The sequence below is a fragment of the Leuresthes tenuis genome, unplaced genomic scaffold (assembly GCF_036924035.1).
Source record: "Leuresthes tenuis unplaced genomic scaffold, fLeuTen1.0.hap1 SCAF_9, whole genome shotgun sequence".
Taxonomy (NCBI): domain Eukaryota; kingdom Metazoa; phylum Chordata; class Actinopteri; order Atheriniformes; family Atherinopsidae; genus Leuresthes; species Leuresthes tenuis.
Window position 1 is genome coordinate 17,315,269 of NW_027325363.1, and position 17,375 is coordinate 17,332,643.

The following is a 17,375-nucleotide window of genomic DNA, read 5'->3' on the forward strand; positions in this document are numbered from 1 at the left end:
AGAGACAACCCTCTGAGCCCACGTTAACTTTGACTCTCACTGGTGCAGCAGGCGGATTCCACTGTTATCATTTCAGAATTTCCCGTGACAGTCAAGGCTTGCAGAGTCCGTTTAGAGAGCTGGAGGTCAAGTGTTTTTGACCAGTTTGAGTGTACTTTTATCAACTTTTTACTTCTTTTTTTTTTAAAGTTTTTCCTCCAAATTAAAGATGATAAGCCAAGTTTGATCCGGTCAACATGTACGCAAACACGTAAGAGAAGCTGTAAAAACGTGTGGAATGAGAGAAAGAAATCCCACCAAATTATAAAGCCTGTGTCACACAGCTGAAACAAGCAAGTAAGTTGACCCTGGGTTTATATTCAAATCAATTGCCCGATGAGTTTAGGAGCGCACGCCGACACTGGCTTTAATGCCCAGCAGGCAGCATGTGAGTGTTATCTGAAGGTTGTGAATTCAAGGCTCACATGGGTCATTAGTTTTAAGGCAAATCAGAAAACACAACAGACAAGAAAGCGTACTACAACACCACCTATGCTTTAAATCTAGCGAATATGGACCATCTTAATCTTACCGTTTGAAAGGTTTATGGGGAAATTCATACTTGCTTTATTGGTATCAGTCTGAAGAAGTCAGAGCGAGTACGACACCTTGCAAATGTTGCAGACAATGAAACCCGTTTTCCATGTTGCACTTTTGATTTGTCAGTCGGATTTCTATGTACGTGCATTCTTGCGCACAGACCAAAGAGCGCTCAAGACACTGACAAACATGGAAAGGATTGAAAACTATGAATGAAACACTGACCTAGGGCATGGGAGGCAAAGGCAGTCATGGCACTCTGCAGCCGGTCGGGTCTGACTGCCTGAACCAATAAAAGCTGAAGAGGGAGGAGAGCAACAATGAAATTGAGGGAGAAAGGAACAGCAAGAAGTCAATAACACTTGTTAGACAGAAGGTCCAACTCACTTACGTGGATGGATATATGTCACATATTTCAACAGCTGAGCTTTAAAATGAACAAAAAACTGATTGCACTGTCAAACTCACAAAGGCTTTGAATTGTTTTCTGTTCTGAACAAAATAACCAATGATAATAAATCTGAGCGTACAATCTACAGTGTGAAGACAAGTTGACAGGTTTCCCAGTCAAGTGCATATTTATGGCAGCTTTAGTGATATGTTTTCTGTAATTAAGGTTCCTCGTATCAAGATGAGCTAAATCTTTCTTCAGTGTCAAACCACAAGCGTGATGTCTGGTCTAATATGCTAATTAGATCACACAGTTTTTGTCTTAATTGCGGTTAAACAATAGCTTTAACGGGATGTCATTACAGCCGGTAAAACTAGAACCCAGGGAGCACATAGCTGTCCCATGTGTGATTGCAACTAAACGTTTTTAGGTCCTAAAATACATTTAATATAAGCCTTTTTCCATTTGTGTGTAAACAAATTCAAACTGATGCATTTTAGGTTGAAACTAAAACATAAACTGTGGACGACTTTCCATCATAACTATACAATGCAAAAGGATGGTGATTTCTGCTGAATGTCATGTGGGAGACTGATAAGACTTGAAATGCATCTTAATATATAAGGATTTTTGTTCAAATTACAGGTGGAGAGTTTTTCAACTGCAGTTTAGTAAAAACAACAAATGGGGAAAACACCACACAGTTGAGAAGATGAGTGACAGCTGACCTGCTGGAAGAGACTAATTTTCTTGGCGACGGAGGATGGGATTTCCTGTTCACACTGAGAGCTTTGCAAGAAGGACAGCCAAAGGTCTGAGTCGCTCAAACACAGGGTCTGGTAGAGAGCTGGAAATGTAGACTGCAAAAGAGAGGTGACAAAGTTAAATGGATGAAGGATATCACATTAGATGAGTAGATTCAATCTCCAGCTTGGCAATGATTACTGATGATGATGACATTCGGTTTACATTGATTTTGTATTGTGTCTTTGATGTCTCCGGTCGGAAAAAACATCCAAATGTCAGTCTTTTTTACATCATCAAGTACCGGCGCTATTGCTGTGCAAGCCATTGCATTTGCAACTGTGTAATGACCTTCACGTTCAGCTTTTGAGAGAAAGTGCATTGCTAATGTATGTTTCAGAGTGCCTACTTTCAAAATGGCCAGTGCTCCATGTCTCTCCTGATCGATCCAAGAAGGGAACTCCTGGCAAAAGAGAAGAGTTGTTGGTCAAAAATATAAAAAGCCATCATTTTCTTATTAACAGAAAAGAAAAAAATCTCTCTTACCTCTTTCTTAAACATTTCACCTACAATAGATCCAATGAACACATCCCATTCCTACGACAAACAGTGGCATTAAGGATTAAGGATTAAGGATTAAGCGGCATACTCAGTTTCATTTTCTATGTGAAATGATCTGATCTACTAAAATCTGAAATGATCTACTAAACTCCATATGGAAAATGACTTACATTCTCCTGGAAGAGTTCAGGGTACATGCCTTTCACAAAGTGCATAGCGAACATTAACTGGTCAGCCTGAAATGAGAAAAGCATAAAGACGGATGCATTCCTCAGATGAAATACAGTGAAATACCCCTCGACATATACAGCCTATGATCATAACACATAATAATCATGATAATCTGCTTTTTATTAAAAACAAACGCGACATAATGTTAGTGCGTTTGCCAGACTGAAAAAAGGGATATTGTATATCATGTTAGGCAGCTTCTCTGCAGAATTTGTAAAGGTTTGTTAGAAATGGACCGAAAAAAAATAAAAAATAAAAAAATCCCCAGGGACTTCGAACATTGCTAAGGCTGCTGCATCATCCCTAAACACTCCCTTGCTGCGCCTGCCTCGCTGTCTTTCACATCTGCTGGTGGAATTTGAATAGAGATAACTGAGGCAGCTATTAATCAAGATGCTTATCCCACTCCCACACAGAGAGAAACCAAGAGACAGTAAGCAAGATATTTCAGCTGAAACAGTAAACGCTGTTGATGAATTCTTTTCTTAAACTTCTGAGTTTTTAAATTGACCTCTGTGGGATAAATGGCCCGCAAATTACATAATATGAACATCTTGCCAGCCTCTAGGTACGGAATCAATTTGATTCTCTCAGAGCTGCAATACCACAGAACAAACAGAATGGAATGCAGCCATACCGCTTCGTGTAAATGCATTCAAATGGGATTTTATCCACTTGACAACTGCCTAGCAGGGACAACCATTAGAACAAGCATGCAAGTAAGTAACATGTCTCAGTGGTGTGTTTTGTAAAGTGACAAAAAGTTAAATGACCACACTGGTCTTATCAGTTTGGCTCTTTACACTCGTAGCTCGTATTATATCAGATAGATAAGGGAGATTGTTTCTATCTAAGGACATTTCTTTGGCATCTGTGATGACTGCAGTCACTCAGATGTGCTAACCGAATGGTTAGTTAAACTGGGACAACAAATGAGAAAGCATGCAATGAATGTGAGTAAAAGCCATGGAGGAAACTTTAACACCCAACCCCAGGACCCACGATATCTCAGTAGTGAGGCGCTGACACGACCCGTTAGCGAATATCTCCACCCCCACACACCAACACGTTCACAACATCCAGTTTAGCCTGTTCCAAAGAAAATGATAGGTTTCAGAGTCTCTCACATCTTAGGTACAGGTGCAGCAATTTCAGTCCTTTCCCTCCCAGCAGTCACAGCTCTATGTTTAGCTGTGATAAAAGCTGCAGACTATTAAATGCTGAGAATTCTGTTAAACATAGTTTCTTGTTAATTCTTCTGTGTGGTAGACGACTGGGCATTTGGTTAGACATGACGGCCAAATCACCCCTAGCAAGGTAAATAAATGAAGATTAAATACATTCTTCTTGTGCGACAAATAAGTAGTTCAACGTATTTCTAAACATTAAACATCTCTGGCTGTCACCTGATGTATTCTGTGCTTTCACTGACCAGATGAGCGAGGTTAATCTTCAGGTTACATTTGGACCAAAGCTCTACAAAACCAGGCCCTCTCTCACACCCTCGCCGTGGTTCGTCTCTTCATCCAAAGTCTGCATGATTTCAACCAAGCCACCGACTTACTTTCCGTCTGCTGAAGCGACGCCGAATACAGCTGAACACGAAATCAAGCATACGGCAAGACCCATCAAACTATGTTTCCGCGCGCAGTGTGTGCCCATATGTGTCAGTCAGAAAGTCAGAGTGTCAGTAAGACGGGGAAAATGACTTTCAGGCTGAGACTTTGAAAGGGAAGGACCTGTCATAGACACTGGGACAACTCAAACCGCTGCCTGTATAGAAACTTACATCTGCATCTTGACACACGCGGTGAACCTCGTGAATAGGTATACCTGCCACAACACAAGTGACTGTAGAAGAAGATCAGTCTGTTTTAACAGCGTGCACTAAGAAAGGCGCTTGCATTTCCAGTGCTGACTCTGCGGGTAAATATCGCAAATGCCTTTAAATTTAACATCCTTAAATCCTACTGGAGCACCGCTCGGACCAGAGGTGCAGTTACATTTGTTTCACGATCCTTTGTCTTCCCATCCTTGGCCAATTTTCTTCGTTTAAGATCAAGAAATAAAACTCAAATAACTCCCCTTGGATCAATGATCACACTCCCTCAAAGGACTCAAAATTTGAATGTCAGCGGAAGGCCAACAAATCTGAAGCTCCGTTCCTGCAAAATGTCCATTTTCCATGTTAAATCAACAGATTTCAACAGATTTCTCTCTCAGAATCAGAGCGTATAGTCTCTTGTATGACCCCCTCGTCTTGCATTCGAGATAATGTTCCTACTTGGCTGCTTAAAGAAGTATTCCCCAGTCAGCCCTGTAATCTTAAAACATTTTAACATGTCTCTGGCCTTTGGTTCTTTTCCAAACAGTACAAGCATGCTGTTATTCAGCCGCTGCTAAAGCAACTTACTCTGGACGCCTTATCTTTAAGCAACTACACAACAATCTCCAAACTGCCTCTTTTTCTTTTCTTTTAATCCAAATCTATCCAAGGAGAAAGTCATCTCTTCACTGTTCATCACATATGTGAAAAATATGTGCTAGATAAGTTTCTATCAGCTTCTAGTCTGGTTTTAGAGCACCTTGTTGAGGTGATCAGTGACCTACTGCTTTGATACTGTCGATCAAAATCCTCCTGCATGAATTAAGGAATGAATTAAGCATTCAGAGTATAATAAAACCTATAACAGAACCTTTTTGCTCACTCTGAATAACTTTACCTCCTTAGTGGCTCAGTTGGCTTGTGGAATACCACCGGGCTCATGCTTGGCCCTTTTCCATTCTCTGTTTAAATGCCAACTCTTGGCCAGCTTATTCAAGATCATAATATAAAATGCCATTTTTATGCTGATGACACTCATGCCGAGGGAACCTGCCCATAAAACCCACAGATCCTAGCAACCGCGCTAATCTTCCAGCTTGAGTTTCTAACTTTAAATCCCTTCATTTCAATCATAAATCAAGGTTCTTCTGTTTGATTCCTGTTGGTTCTGATCTCAGCAGTCTGTCACATAATATCACCCAAACTGCTGAGAATCTAGGTGTCATATTCAATTCCGGCCTTAGTTTTGAACCTTAACTCAAACGTGTTCTCAAAAATCGAGTCCCTTTTTTTTTTCTCCAACTGCTGACTTGCAAAGATTATTGTATGCTTTATTTTTGTCATGATTACTCTAAATCACGACACTCAGGTATCCATCATGGCTCCCTCATTCAGCTCCAATCGATTCAAAACGCTGAAGCTAGACTCATTACCAAGACAAAAAGGCATAAACACATTGCCCCTGATTTTGTATTAATCTTAAAATCTTACTGCTCATCTCTCGACAATTGAGATCCACGGATGCCCTGTTAACTCCTCAATCACAACCCTGTTTTTTTTTTTTTACAAAGAGAGATTGAGCCTTTTCCATTCGAGCCACCATCTTATGGAACTCTTTGCCCACTGAAATCGGTCACACCAAGTCTGTAGCTACCTTGAAAATCGAATATGTCCTCTTTGTGAGAAAGTCTTTGGGCGCGTCTGATACTTTTCTCACTCTTTATTTTTGCGTTTTTCTGTTTGACTCCAACGTCTTTGTAAATAATTAAAAAGAATGAATGAATAACATAGATAACCGATGGGTGTGCTGTTATTTTTCTGTAGAAACATGGACATCATGTCTAAATCTCATCCCTCTCTCCTCTTAGACTCCCTCGCTCTGTTACCTCCTATAGAGCCTCATTCATTTCAGGTCCTCTCTCATTCGTTCTCCACCTTCATCGGTTGATTGGAGTCTGCTCTCCCACCTCTCTGCTCTCCAAACTTATCCCTTTCGAAGCACATAAGCCGTGTTGATGGAAGCACGATACGCTTGTCCGAGGCTTTCTCTCGGCTCATAACTGGGGATGATGTCTACACATATGCACGTGTTGGGGTGTTGCTGTTGAGTAAATATGCTCTGTGATCTGCGGTTAGCACTCTGACTGCTTGAAATTCCCATTGCCAAACATGCACAAACACACACAGACGCACAAACAAAGGAATTATGTTTAACATTTACTGCCTGGTCGATGCAATGATTGCTCTGGTGTTCAATATTTGACACTTCATTTGTGTGTGTGCCACAGAGGTAACATAGAGTAGGAGTGAGTAAATTTATGTGATGGATATCTGCTGTTGTCTTTGGCTTAAATACTGCCGTACGAACGCTTTACAACATAAAACTGATTCAGATTTCAGCGCATCTGCAGGAGGTGAAAACAACCAGCCTCATTAACAACAGAAGCACCACACTGAGTTTTAGTGTCTCATTTACCAAAATTGCATCTTGATCTACTGGAAGACCACACAGTAAATTGTGACGGTCGTATGGTATAAACACTGTTGTGCTTTATTTATCCAATCCATGTGTCAGTTTGGAATAAACAATTTTTTGAAAGTATCTCAGCAAAGGAAGGTTTCTGTCGGTGTGGGTAGAGAAAACAGATATTTATTTGGCTCGTGGAGGGTGTGTGTTTACAGACAATTTTTGTATTGCAAACAACACATCCTGTGAATGAAGGGGGGGGGCAATTGTGGCATTCTTGCTCAACAACAAGAATGCCACAATTGCTGTCACTACGCACTCATTCCCTGAACATATCACCGGAGCAATGATAGGAATTTCTGGAGATTCCAAATCCACATTGGCTGTTTTTCTGTGTCTTTGGTTTGTATAATACCTTGAAAAGCGACCGACAGACGTATTCATACACCATATTCTTCAAGTTGGCCTGCAAAGCAGCAATCCTGGCTTCTGTATTATCTTCTTCCTGAAATGCACACAAATACAATAAGTCAGTTAAAGTATAGTATCGGCCTTTGAATTGGGCAAAATTATGTTAGATAAGAACATTGAAGAGATTCGGGAGGTTTATTGAGCTGGATGTCTTCTTTTTTTTTTTATAAGGTAATGCTTTTTCTCTAGCTAAACGTGTCCTAAAGCTGAGCACGCACTGGATAAATGTGTCCTCTGCTTCTGTCACATGAGGGTAGCTTTGATGTCTCATGCTTGTTCAACAGACACAAAGGCATTCAGCAATCCTTCGTCTTTTACCACATAGTTTCACTCTTCTTCCCTCTGATGGAAAAATTACCACGAAGGCATCAGACTATATGGAGTTGGACAGGAGAAAAAAAAAAAAACTGTATAATATGCGAGAAGACACAGCTGGGACTTTTAAACTAGCTCCCAATGTCTTCCAGAAATGTCTTCTGTGCTGCAGTGTGTGTGTGGTACTCTGTGAGTACATGTTGGCGCTTTTTGAATACAGCGAATGAGCAGGCACTGCACAGCAAGTGTGCTTTCTATGTATGCGAGTGTGTTGTGGTGATGTGAATCTGCATGTACAAGCAAACAGGAGTGTGTTAGGTCAGCCATGAGAGGGTAAAAGTCCTCTCTCCAGATCTCAGGAACCATCTGCAGCACATGGCAAATTAAACTTGCCCATTCAATACAACAAACAACCGAATGAGACAAAGGGAGGCAGAGCCCACGAGCACAGTCGCTGACTGTGTCCGAAAGCCTAACTTCGTACACGTACACGGAAACATGCAACGGCGGCGACAAGCTGCTGCCGTCAGGTGACACTCTTGGATGACAGCAGTGGCTCTGACAGCCCACACAGGATTTGGCGGCATCAGCGTTTAGTCTCACAACTCACTGTCAGTTTTCCTGTGTGTGTGTGTGTGTGTGTGTGTGTGTGTGTGTGTGTGTGTGTGTGTGTGTACTCTGGTTATCAGACAGTGTTCAGGACTCAGATGGAGAACAGCAGCGTGACAGTCTGTGGCGCTCTCCAGCTGTACATGTCACACTGGGATAAATTGGATAAAGAAAATAGAAGGAATAGCTGGTTAGAAATCAAGATGGTCTCTAATTAAATACACCTCAAAAAGGTATGACTGAGGAAATAGAATTAAGCTCAGTTTATCAAGAATACAACAACCCCAAGGGTAAATCCTCAGCAGCAAGAAATAACACCTATGGTTTACTGCCATCTGTCCAAGCAAATGTATAACCTCGCACTGAAAAGGGATTTTCTTTTTCTCGAGCCAACCCTAGCAAGAGACGTGCAATATTTCGCTATTTCATTAAAATTACATGTGATCTGTGACCCGGTTCCATCCCAAAGTCCACAGATGTTATAAGCAACGGCCTGAAGTTCGGAGGAATACATAGAAAAGTAAACGATTGGGGTGCTGCACTGGCGGACTATGTTGCCTGGTAACAAGGGAGAGCCACAAAAAAAGCTAATGGGATGTAACATATTAATCAGTGAGTTTTAGAAGTTCTTTTTTTTTTTTGTTACTGTTTGACAGAGGAATGCTAGCAACTTCCCCTGCCTCCTTTCTTTCTTCTGAGCACAGAGATCTCTCAGCGAGGTAATGTGTAAACGCATTTCCCACAATGCTGAACCTTCACACGAAGCTGTTTTTATGCAGTATTAACGATAAACCCAGCGTGGCCTATTGCAACTGAAACCATCTGAAGCCAATCAGCCAGATATAACCCTCCTTCATTAGCATTAGCTGGGTTTCTTGCTCACCAACATCCCGACACCCAGGGGGAGAAAACCGCAGCGGTCAGTCATGAGACTGCAAGAAACTTCCTCACAAAACAGGTTTTCACAGTTTACTAATTCTTACTCTGCCCAGTTTTAACAAAAAAAAAAAAAAAAACTTCTAAGCTAATAGGAAAATATAAGCTAACGATATTTCTGAGTGATCTGACTTGGTTATGTGGTTTTGCTCTCCTCACTCAACAATATTAGAAGCTTGCTGTTAATTCTAGATTCGCTGGGCCCAAAAAGTAAAAAATACTCTCTACAACTTAAAACTTCCAACAAAAATGACTCTTTCTGTCGACGTGCAGTAGAATATCTGATAGATACGGTTAAAGGCTTCAGGCAGAGTCGTCGGCACTGATTCCAGTGATCTGCTGAGGAATGACTGGATCCTGACAATATCTGCATAGCCTGACATAGAGAATGGGCAATGACGCCACGGTACATTGCATTCTGGGCAGTGTTCACCCTGTCTTATGACACATCTGTTCAGCACACAACCACAACAAACACAGATCAACAGCAGATTGACTGTTGCAGATCTTGTAGGCGAGAAAGAAAAAGAGACTTGAGAGACACAGAAAAAAAGAAAAAGAAAGCTGACTGGAAGCTGACTGGATGAAGACCAAGTTGAAGATTCTTTAGAAGCAGAAGTTGCACAAGGTTATCGCACGGAGCCTTTCCAGATGTGTTTTACAGTCACAAATGTGAATTGAGTGCTTACACATACAAGCAGTTAAAAAATGATAAATCACTTGAAGCTCATAGTCAGTCCACCAATGGCTGAATATAGGATCCGTAGATTTATTTCACCCTATGGCCAGAAAACCACCATTCTGACAAAGGCTTATTACTGTCATTTAACAGAATCATACATTTTTGTGTAATTTCTGTCACCCAATCGCACATATTTTTGTCAGTACAACACAGGATCATTTATATCAGTAGTCCCACAGTGCGTCTTACGTCACATTTCCACAGGAACTCACTGAGACGTCAGGTGTTTACACAAAGGAAAATCTGCGAGCATACAGATCCTGATATGCACAGAATTCTGTTTTCTGTGGAGCTAAAGGAAATAAAGTCTCTGGACACGCGGCCAGAGATTTGCATTTTGCAATGTGAAGCGGGTATTTCACTGGCCTAGATCCCCAATCTTCTTCTGCTCTTGGCATAGGACCGTGATCCTCTCAGGATATTGAACAATTTCCGTATGTCTTTTTTAGCGGTTGGTACAGTTAACTGCCCTGTCATCTCCGTTTAGGCTCTTGCCTCTGCCAAACAAACGAGGACGAGCACCGCTTTCCAGCTCCCTAGCTGCACACGCACCAGTGACAGGTTGCACCAAAAGCCGTCAATTTAGCTAGTATCACCTGAAAACAAAGCCTAGAGCTAGAGCTAGTGGAGTTGATCTTTGTTTTTTTTTTTTTTTTGGATACTTTTATGAGGAGAATGAGTGTTAAACGCTGTTGAGCAGTTTTTAAAAAAAAGAAAAAGAAGAAGAAGAGGTATCGGAGCTGATTTCTGTGGCATCCAGTTACCTTCTTGGCCTGAAGAGCTCTTTGGAAGATGCGCAGAAAAGAAGCCAGGCTGAAGCGGTACATGTTGTTGATCTTTGACAGGTCTGTGATGACAAAATACATCTTGCTCGCACTTTCTGCTAGGGGCAGGTAGGCATCCCGCTCCTGGAATTACAAAGAAAAAAAAAAAAAGAGAAAGAGAGGGGGGAAAAAAAAAAAAACATGACAGAGAAAGAAGAGGGTAAGCAGAAAAAGAACCGCATATGTTGAGAGTTACATAAAACACAACAGACGGACGACAGATAGGGGGATTGATGTGGGGATGATATGCAGAGAAGTAGTACAGAAGAAGGAAGGAAGGAGGGTAGACACCATGAGGTGTGATGGGACAGGAAGTGTGAGAAAAAAGACAGGAGGTGCATGAGAGAAAGAAACAGGAGAGAGATAATGAATAAATAGAAACAACTGAGAGAAAGAGCACATCATCAGTTCTGGTGTAACACTGCGCCCTAGAGGATGATCTTGTAATGCAGCTCAACAAGCCCATGCCTCTCAACCTTTGCTGTCTGAGCTTTGCAGCATTTCGTGCAGTGAGAGGATGCAAGCTTGTGTTTCTGTAAGCTACTCAAACACTAGGAAACTGTGCACAATAGCATATTACTGCTTAAAATCTCCACTGTCAATCAAAATTAAAGAAAGAGGGATGGTTCTTACATCCACTGGTTGTGTCTGTCTGTACCTCTGTCATCTGTTTTTTGTAATGTTCCTCCCTCAGCAGAGTCTCTCTCCTGTGCTTGCTCTGAATCCTCTCCCTTTTATAAATAATGAGTATAACAGCTGTTATGAGTCAAAAAGCCTAACTAAACCTATCGTACTACTTCCACGCATGCTGATGCAGTTTGGCTGCCACACTGCAGTGGTCCACTGTTCAGTATCAATTGACTTTGGAATTTCAGCCATTACAGGTTATTCTGTCGCACTATGAGTAAACCAATCTGTTCCGTTTTACATTTCAACAGAGATTTCACATATAAACGAAGCAGTATGTTGTGTAATTATGGTAAAATAATGTCCTTTTTGTATAGGAAAAGTAGTGTGTTCAGTCAGGTTCGTTAAACTTGTTAAGTCCTGCAATTACCTTCCAAAACCTTCTAAAAGGTAAAGTGACTGTGGCAGCGTTAAAGGACGGCATTAGACTCGACACACATGCCGCGATGAACCACAGTTTCAGATAATTACAACTTTCTGGGATAATTAGTCTAGTTTATAATGTTTGATTTGAATGCAGATGTCAGCCCCCGGAGCGGGACGGGGGGGGGGGGGGGGGGGGGTGAGTTGCCAGCTGTTTTAAAAAAAGATAAAAATACATCAAACTAATCTCTGTTTATCCACAAGTTGCTGCTGTCTGTTTCAGAGCCTCGATGTCAGAATGTCAGGAAATGTGTAGGCTGCACAATCTGCCTCAATCAGACATATTGACTTTTTTTTCTGTATTCAAGATCCTTATTAAGCACATGTACAGCAGAATAAGCATGAAAATTGCAACAAAGTACAGTTGAGTGCATGCAGCATTTAGACAAATAAGAAACTGACTTCCTGTTTTTCATGGCATTGTCATATATTTAGTGTGCTAGTGTGTGTGTGTGATTTCTTGAATGCATGGCTGACATACAGTACCTGGTCCAAGGATGCTTGCAGCCTGTGGGATTCCACCAGTGACTCCTGGATCAGGGCACTGCTTGCCTTGGTCTGGTTTAGGCTGTCTATAAGCTCCCTGTTCTCAAGTATATTACCTTGAGCTGTAGCCAAAGTCTGACACAGAGAAAAAGACAGACAGACAGATTGTAAGAATGGAGGAGAAAAGAGGGATGAGGGAGTCACATAATGGAAGAGAATATATGTTGCCATGTTTCTGTCATTCGGCTGATGTCTGTGATCTGATCAAAGTTGCAAGAGATAGAGACGTTGTTTGTACTGTAATCGCCTGATGGGATGCATGTATAATTCATTCTAAATCGGCGTTCATTGGGTGCCACGACTCTCGCACTCAGTCCTGTGGAGTCTGTTCTCTGAAACCAAGTGATAAAATGTATTCGAATAAATTCAAGTAAAATAGATGAGAAGCCAGTGGAGCATGGAAATGTCAAGTTGAATATGCTCCTACGATTCAAGAATAATTACATGTCTAGTACCACTGAAGCACCGACATCCAGCTCTTGGCATTATCTATGTGTGTGTGGGTGGGTGTCTGTATGTGTATATGTCCAAATTTTCCAAAGACTGCACAAAAAAAACAAAAACATTCTTATATTGAATGTCTATGTGTATATCTATATTATTCATATGGGCAGTAACAATCTGATGTTTGGCCTCCATATTCTCTTTACCATATACCTAAATTATTCAAATTTAAAGCGAACAAAGAAAGCTTGACATATATTTATGGCTCTATCCATCACTTGCCGTCACTTTAATTACCAGGTGTTTTCCTTGCAAAACTACTAAATTGAATTGCATCACTAAAGCCTAAATTTCAAGCTTGGGGTTTCTTGAATCCACGTAGATGTAAAATTGTAGGCAAATTATGATCACTGATTCATTAGCTTTACTCTGCTAAAACATTATTCAATTATTTTTGAGTATTTGAAATGCAAATTTAAACAAACTAATGGAACTAAACAGAGCTGAAGTAAAGCAAACAACAGTCATTAAAGCCCCCTGAGGCAACCCACTGATCAAGGTGAATGGGTGGCGCAGGACAAAAAGTACACCGCAGAGACGTGGGATCAATAATGAGCAGTGGTGCTTCTGGCTGTGGCGGACTGCTCCATCAGATACGTTTTGCAGGGAAACTGGTCATGGCATTTGCAACTGCTCCTGCTCGGTCAGTGCGCTCTGTCTTCTTTCTTCTTTTTTCTCTGTCTTATTCTTTCTACTGCACCCTCGTCAGGCTAGCCAGAGGGAGTTAGCAACAACACAGAGCGTGCGCCGCAGTGGAAGCTAAGCATTCCGAGCTGGGAGAGAGGGAAATCTCACAACAACTTATCTAAACTTTGTCTCATAATTATGCTTTGCATAGTTTACCCACATATGATGCAGCCAAACATGTATGGCATGCGTCTTGTGTGTCTTGGCAAGTGTACCTCTAAGAGAGATTCTTCCAACTGAGCCAACTGTATCTTCTTATCCTCTTCTTGTTGCAGTAGTCTTGTTTTCTCAGTCTCCAATTCTGGCTTCTCCTGCTGGATGGTCAAGGCTAGCAGCTGATAAACAGACGCACGGACGCAAACAAACAGACAAGTGATGATAAAAGTGAGAGTTCAGAAACAAATGCAGCATGACTAAAACATCAAGTACATATACATAGCTCTACACGTTCACTTGGTGCTAGTCATATCAAGTTAATCTGCCAGCTGAAATAAAGAAAATCTGCAGCACATTCAGTCAGTCAGCAAACCCCCCCACACACACACATTAACCATGGGCTTGACTGCCAGATTAGATCGCGTTAGGGTCAGCTGGGGTACCTGTCCGCGCAAGCCTGCCCTGGTGGTTGTGAAGTTGACCTCCGTGACCACAGAGGCAGCATCAGGAGGGATGAAGGGACTGGGATTCCGCGTTGCAAGGAACAGACGGAAGTTCTCGTTGAAATCAATAACCTTGTCTCCTATCTGGACCACATATCTTGGACCTGCAGGTGTGTGAGTGCACATATCAAAGCGCTTAACAACAGATACTGTTCCATTCAGATTTTTAACTTCGAAAAAAATCTAACCTTGGGTTTTATCATTTTGCTCTCCACTTTTTGTCTTCTAGAAGTCTGCTGTGCAGTACTCCCTTCGTCTCACCTTTTTTTCTCTCCGTCTTGCCCAACATCATTTTTAAGTGGCTACCTTGCCCTTTTATATAGTTCCTCTGCCCCCACTCTTTCCAATTCAGCTTCAAATTGACAACCGCCTCTCCCTGGGTGACTCAGAGCCTTATGAATCATCCTCATTTTCCCAGGTATGTTTCCAACCTCTGTTAATACGAGTGCGGTTAGTGTGTAATTATCTAAATCAAGGCTATAAAATATCACTGGTTACATCAGAAGTTTCAAGAGCCTTACGGAAGTACAACACTTAGTTTTGCATGTGTCCTTTGCAGTTATATTGGGCAGCAAAAGAAACAATACTTCGACTGACAGCCCCATGTCTGGGGTCTGCACTGCGTGCACAACAGTCATGAACTTGTGGAGAACCACACGTGGCGGCGCTAAGGGATGACATTTTGGATTCCAGAGTTGGCTTTTGCTCTTTCTCTCTTAAAGGAACAATGACCACAAGTGCCCCAGGGGAAGTGGAGAAAATGAGCTCCAACCATGTACTACTTTTTAAATGATGAAAACTCACACATAGGGGAACTACCTTTTTAGCACCACAGAAAACACATTACATGGTGGCACTGGTAATGTAACGCACCTCATGACATTTTCAACAATTATTAGTTCTCGCCACTTCTCTGTTTTTCTTTGTTGAATCCAGCCTCATGCTTCCCCACAACATCCCCTTTAATTCTTAGAAAATCCTCCTCATAACCCGTTGGCTGACGCGTTCCATATACCTGATATATTTCCCAGACATGCTTTTGTCCCTATTTCTGCTGTTTTGAATCTATTTCTATGCAAAAAACTCATACACAATGAAGAAGAAAAAAACAGGAAGTGCAGTACTCAAGAGCTATATCTCTGCCTCTTCAGTGAGCGAATGTTAAAGTTCATGACAGTAAAATTAGAGAAGACTGAACAAATACGGCTTGTTGGGTAGAGTTGCTAGGAGAACTCTTCTCTATGAAATGATGGTGGCAGCGTGGCCTTGGTTTTCAAAGTTGCATTTGAAGAAACAAATGTACAGCAGCACCTTTGGTGAAAACCAAATTCAACATATCAGCACAAACGCCTCATACCAACTGTTAAGCACGGTGGAGGAGGGGGGATGATTTGGGCTTGTTTTGCTGCCACACAAACTGGGGACATTGAATTGAGCATGAACTTCTCTCTATATAAAACATGTTCTCCTGTCAAACAAGAGGCCACTGGGTCGTCCAACATCAGCAGCAAATCCACAACCGAATGCCTGAAAAAGGAAACGAATCATGGTGTTGCAGTGGCTCGGTCCGTGTCCAGATCTCAACCAGATTAAAGTTCTGTGGTAGAATCTCAAGAAAGATGGGCATAGGTGAAAGAACCTTAACCAACTGAAGCAACACTGTAAAAAATAGTGGGCCAAAATCTCTCCACAATAACATGAGAGACTGACGACGTCGTGCAGAAAACGACTGCTTTTAAATGTGGTTCAACAAGCTCCTGAATCACAGGGTGTACCTAGTTTTTCACAGACTGCGTCTGCACTCAGGCTGAGATTTGGGCAAAAATGACACCTTTTTCATCTGAGGTTGTCTTTACCGAATTCTAAGACCTGGACAAGAGGATTTTTGTTGTTTTGATGTGTAAACTTTAGAACTGAAAGAGGGAGGACTTTGCTTTTCAGAAGACGTTTTAATAATCACAATAAAAATAACGATGATAATGCATTTTTACTACCTTTTTATTTATTTTTTTTAGTTTAAAAAAAAAAAACTAAACATGACAAAAGTCTGGATTTCCTTCATAGTGCACACAGTAAAGGAAAATACGTGTGTTATCTGTGTTTGTGCTTGTGAGTTTGCGCGAGTACCCTGTGCTATGAGATCCCTCCTCAGCAGTGGGTAGAGCACAGGTTCAACACCGTCCATCTCCTGGATGATGAGGGTTTTTCCAAATCTGACAGCGAGCTCCAGGGATGTTATGAAGTTGCTATCCTACAAAGAGCGGGAACACGGAAACATATGTGATCTCTTTTCAGTGATCAGCACCTTACTGCAATCCATGCTATGCAATACTTCTTCACTACACATCGTGAATAAAAGCAGAAAAACTGAAAATGTTTCATGTCCAGGGCCCAGACTTACTCTCTAGCAGGTGGCCAGAGTAGTTAACATGAATGAATGGGTTCAGTGAAAGCTCAAACAAAATGACTGCCTCATCAATGTAAATATTGACGGTAAATTGACATTACTTAGTCATTGTTAATGACTAAGTAAGTCAGTGCAGTGCAGATCAGTCCAGTTAAATAACGATTAATGGAATTAGAATAATCATCTGTTACAATCAACACCTGGAGCAGCTCAAAGTGAAGATGAAAGTAGCTTAAACACTTGATAAATGGTATAATAGTGGACCAGTGAGTGGACTTAGAGCCGTGAGATGAGAAGTAAAAGATCAAAGGTGATATTTACCAAATCACTTTAAGGAAATGTTCAGACATTAGATACGTTTAGGTTGAGAGTTAATAAATTGAAGGGAATATATTCAATATGTGAATGGGTATGAAAAAGAGGTGTGTGTGTGTGTGTGTGAGAGTGTTTACCTGCTGGTTGATCACCTCTAGTCTATGCTCTCGGAGATGTGTGCATAACCACTCTGTAGCTCGGGACGATGGATCGATCAGGAATGGACAGGCGACACTCTACAGAACAATGAGAAAACCCTCAATTTCAGGTTATGCTGTTTTTACGAAGAAAGAAGCTAAATTACCGAGAAAAAGGATAAGCGAGCGTGTATGCATGTAGTTCGGTCTTGTCACAGTGCTGTTGTGCTTATTGAACACCATCACTCCAATCCCAGGGAAAGGCACGCAGTCCACTACCCAGCTGTCGACTGGCTGTTCTTCTATTTCATGGTC

The 17,375-nt window shown here is 41.5% G+C and overlaps 1 protein-coding gene across 3 annotated transcripts in view; it reads right to left on the reverse strand.

Moving 5' to 3' along the window:
* Window positions 1–17,375, reverse strand: part of dync2h1 (dynein cytoplasmic 2 heavy chain 1) — a 96,168-nt gene that overhangs the window by 34,410 nt on the left and 44,383 nt on the right. For all 3 annotated transcript variants that reach the window (XM_072392596.1, XM_072392597.1, XM_072392595.1), the window contains exons 69-80: window positions 17,061–17,159; window positions 16,329–16,452; window positions 14,142–14,305; window positions 13,758–13,877; window positions 12,292–12,426; window positions 10,636–10,779; window positions 7,214–7,303; window positions 2,446–2,511; window positions 2,261–2,311; window positions 2,124–2,177; window positions 1,699–1,830; window positions 805–877 (exon numbers count right to left, since the gene is read on the reverse strand). In XM_072392596.1, coding sequence (XP_072248697.1) covers window positions 805–877; window positions 1,699–1,830; window positions 2,124–2,177; window positions 2,261–2,311; window positions 2,446–2,511; window positions 7,214–7,303; window positions 10,636–10,779; window positions 12,292–12,426; window positions 13,758–13,877; window positions 14,142–14,305; window positions 16,329–16,452; window positions 17,061–17,159 — 1,252 coding nt within the window. The remainder of the gene's footprint in view (window positions 1–804; window positions 878–1,698; window positions 1,831–2,123; window positions 2,178–2,260; window positions 2,312–2,445; window positions 2,512–7,213; window positions 7,304–10,635; window positions 10,780–12,291; window positions 12,427–13,757; window positions 13,878–14,141; window positions 14,306–16,328; window positions 16,453–17,060; window positions 17,160–17,375) is intronic.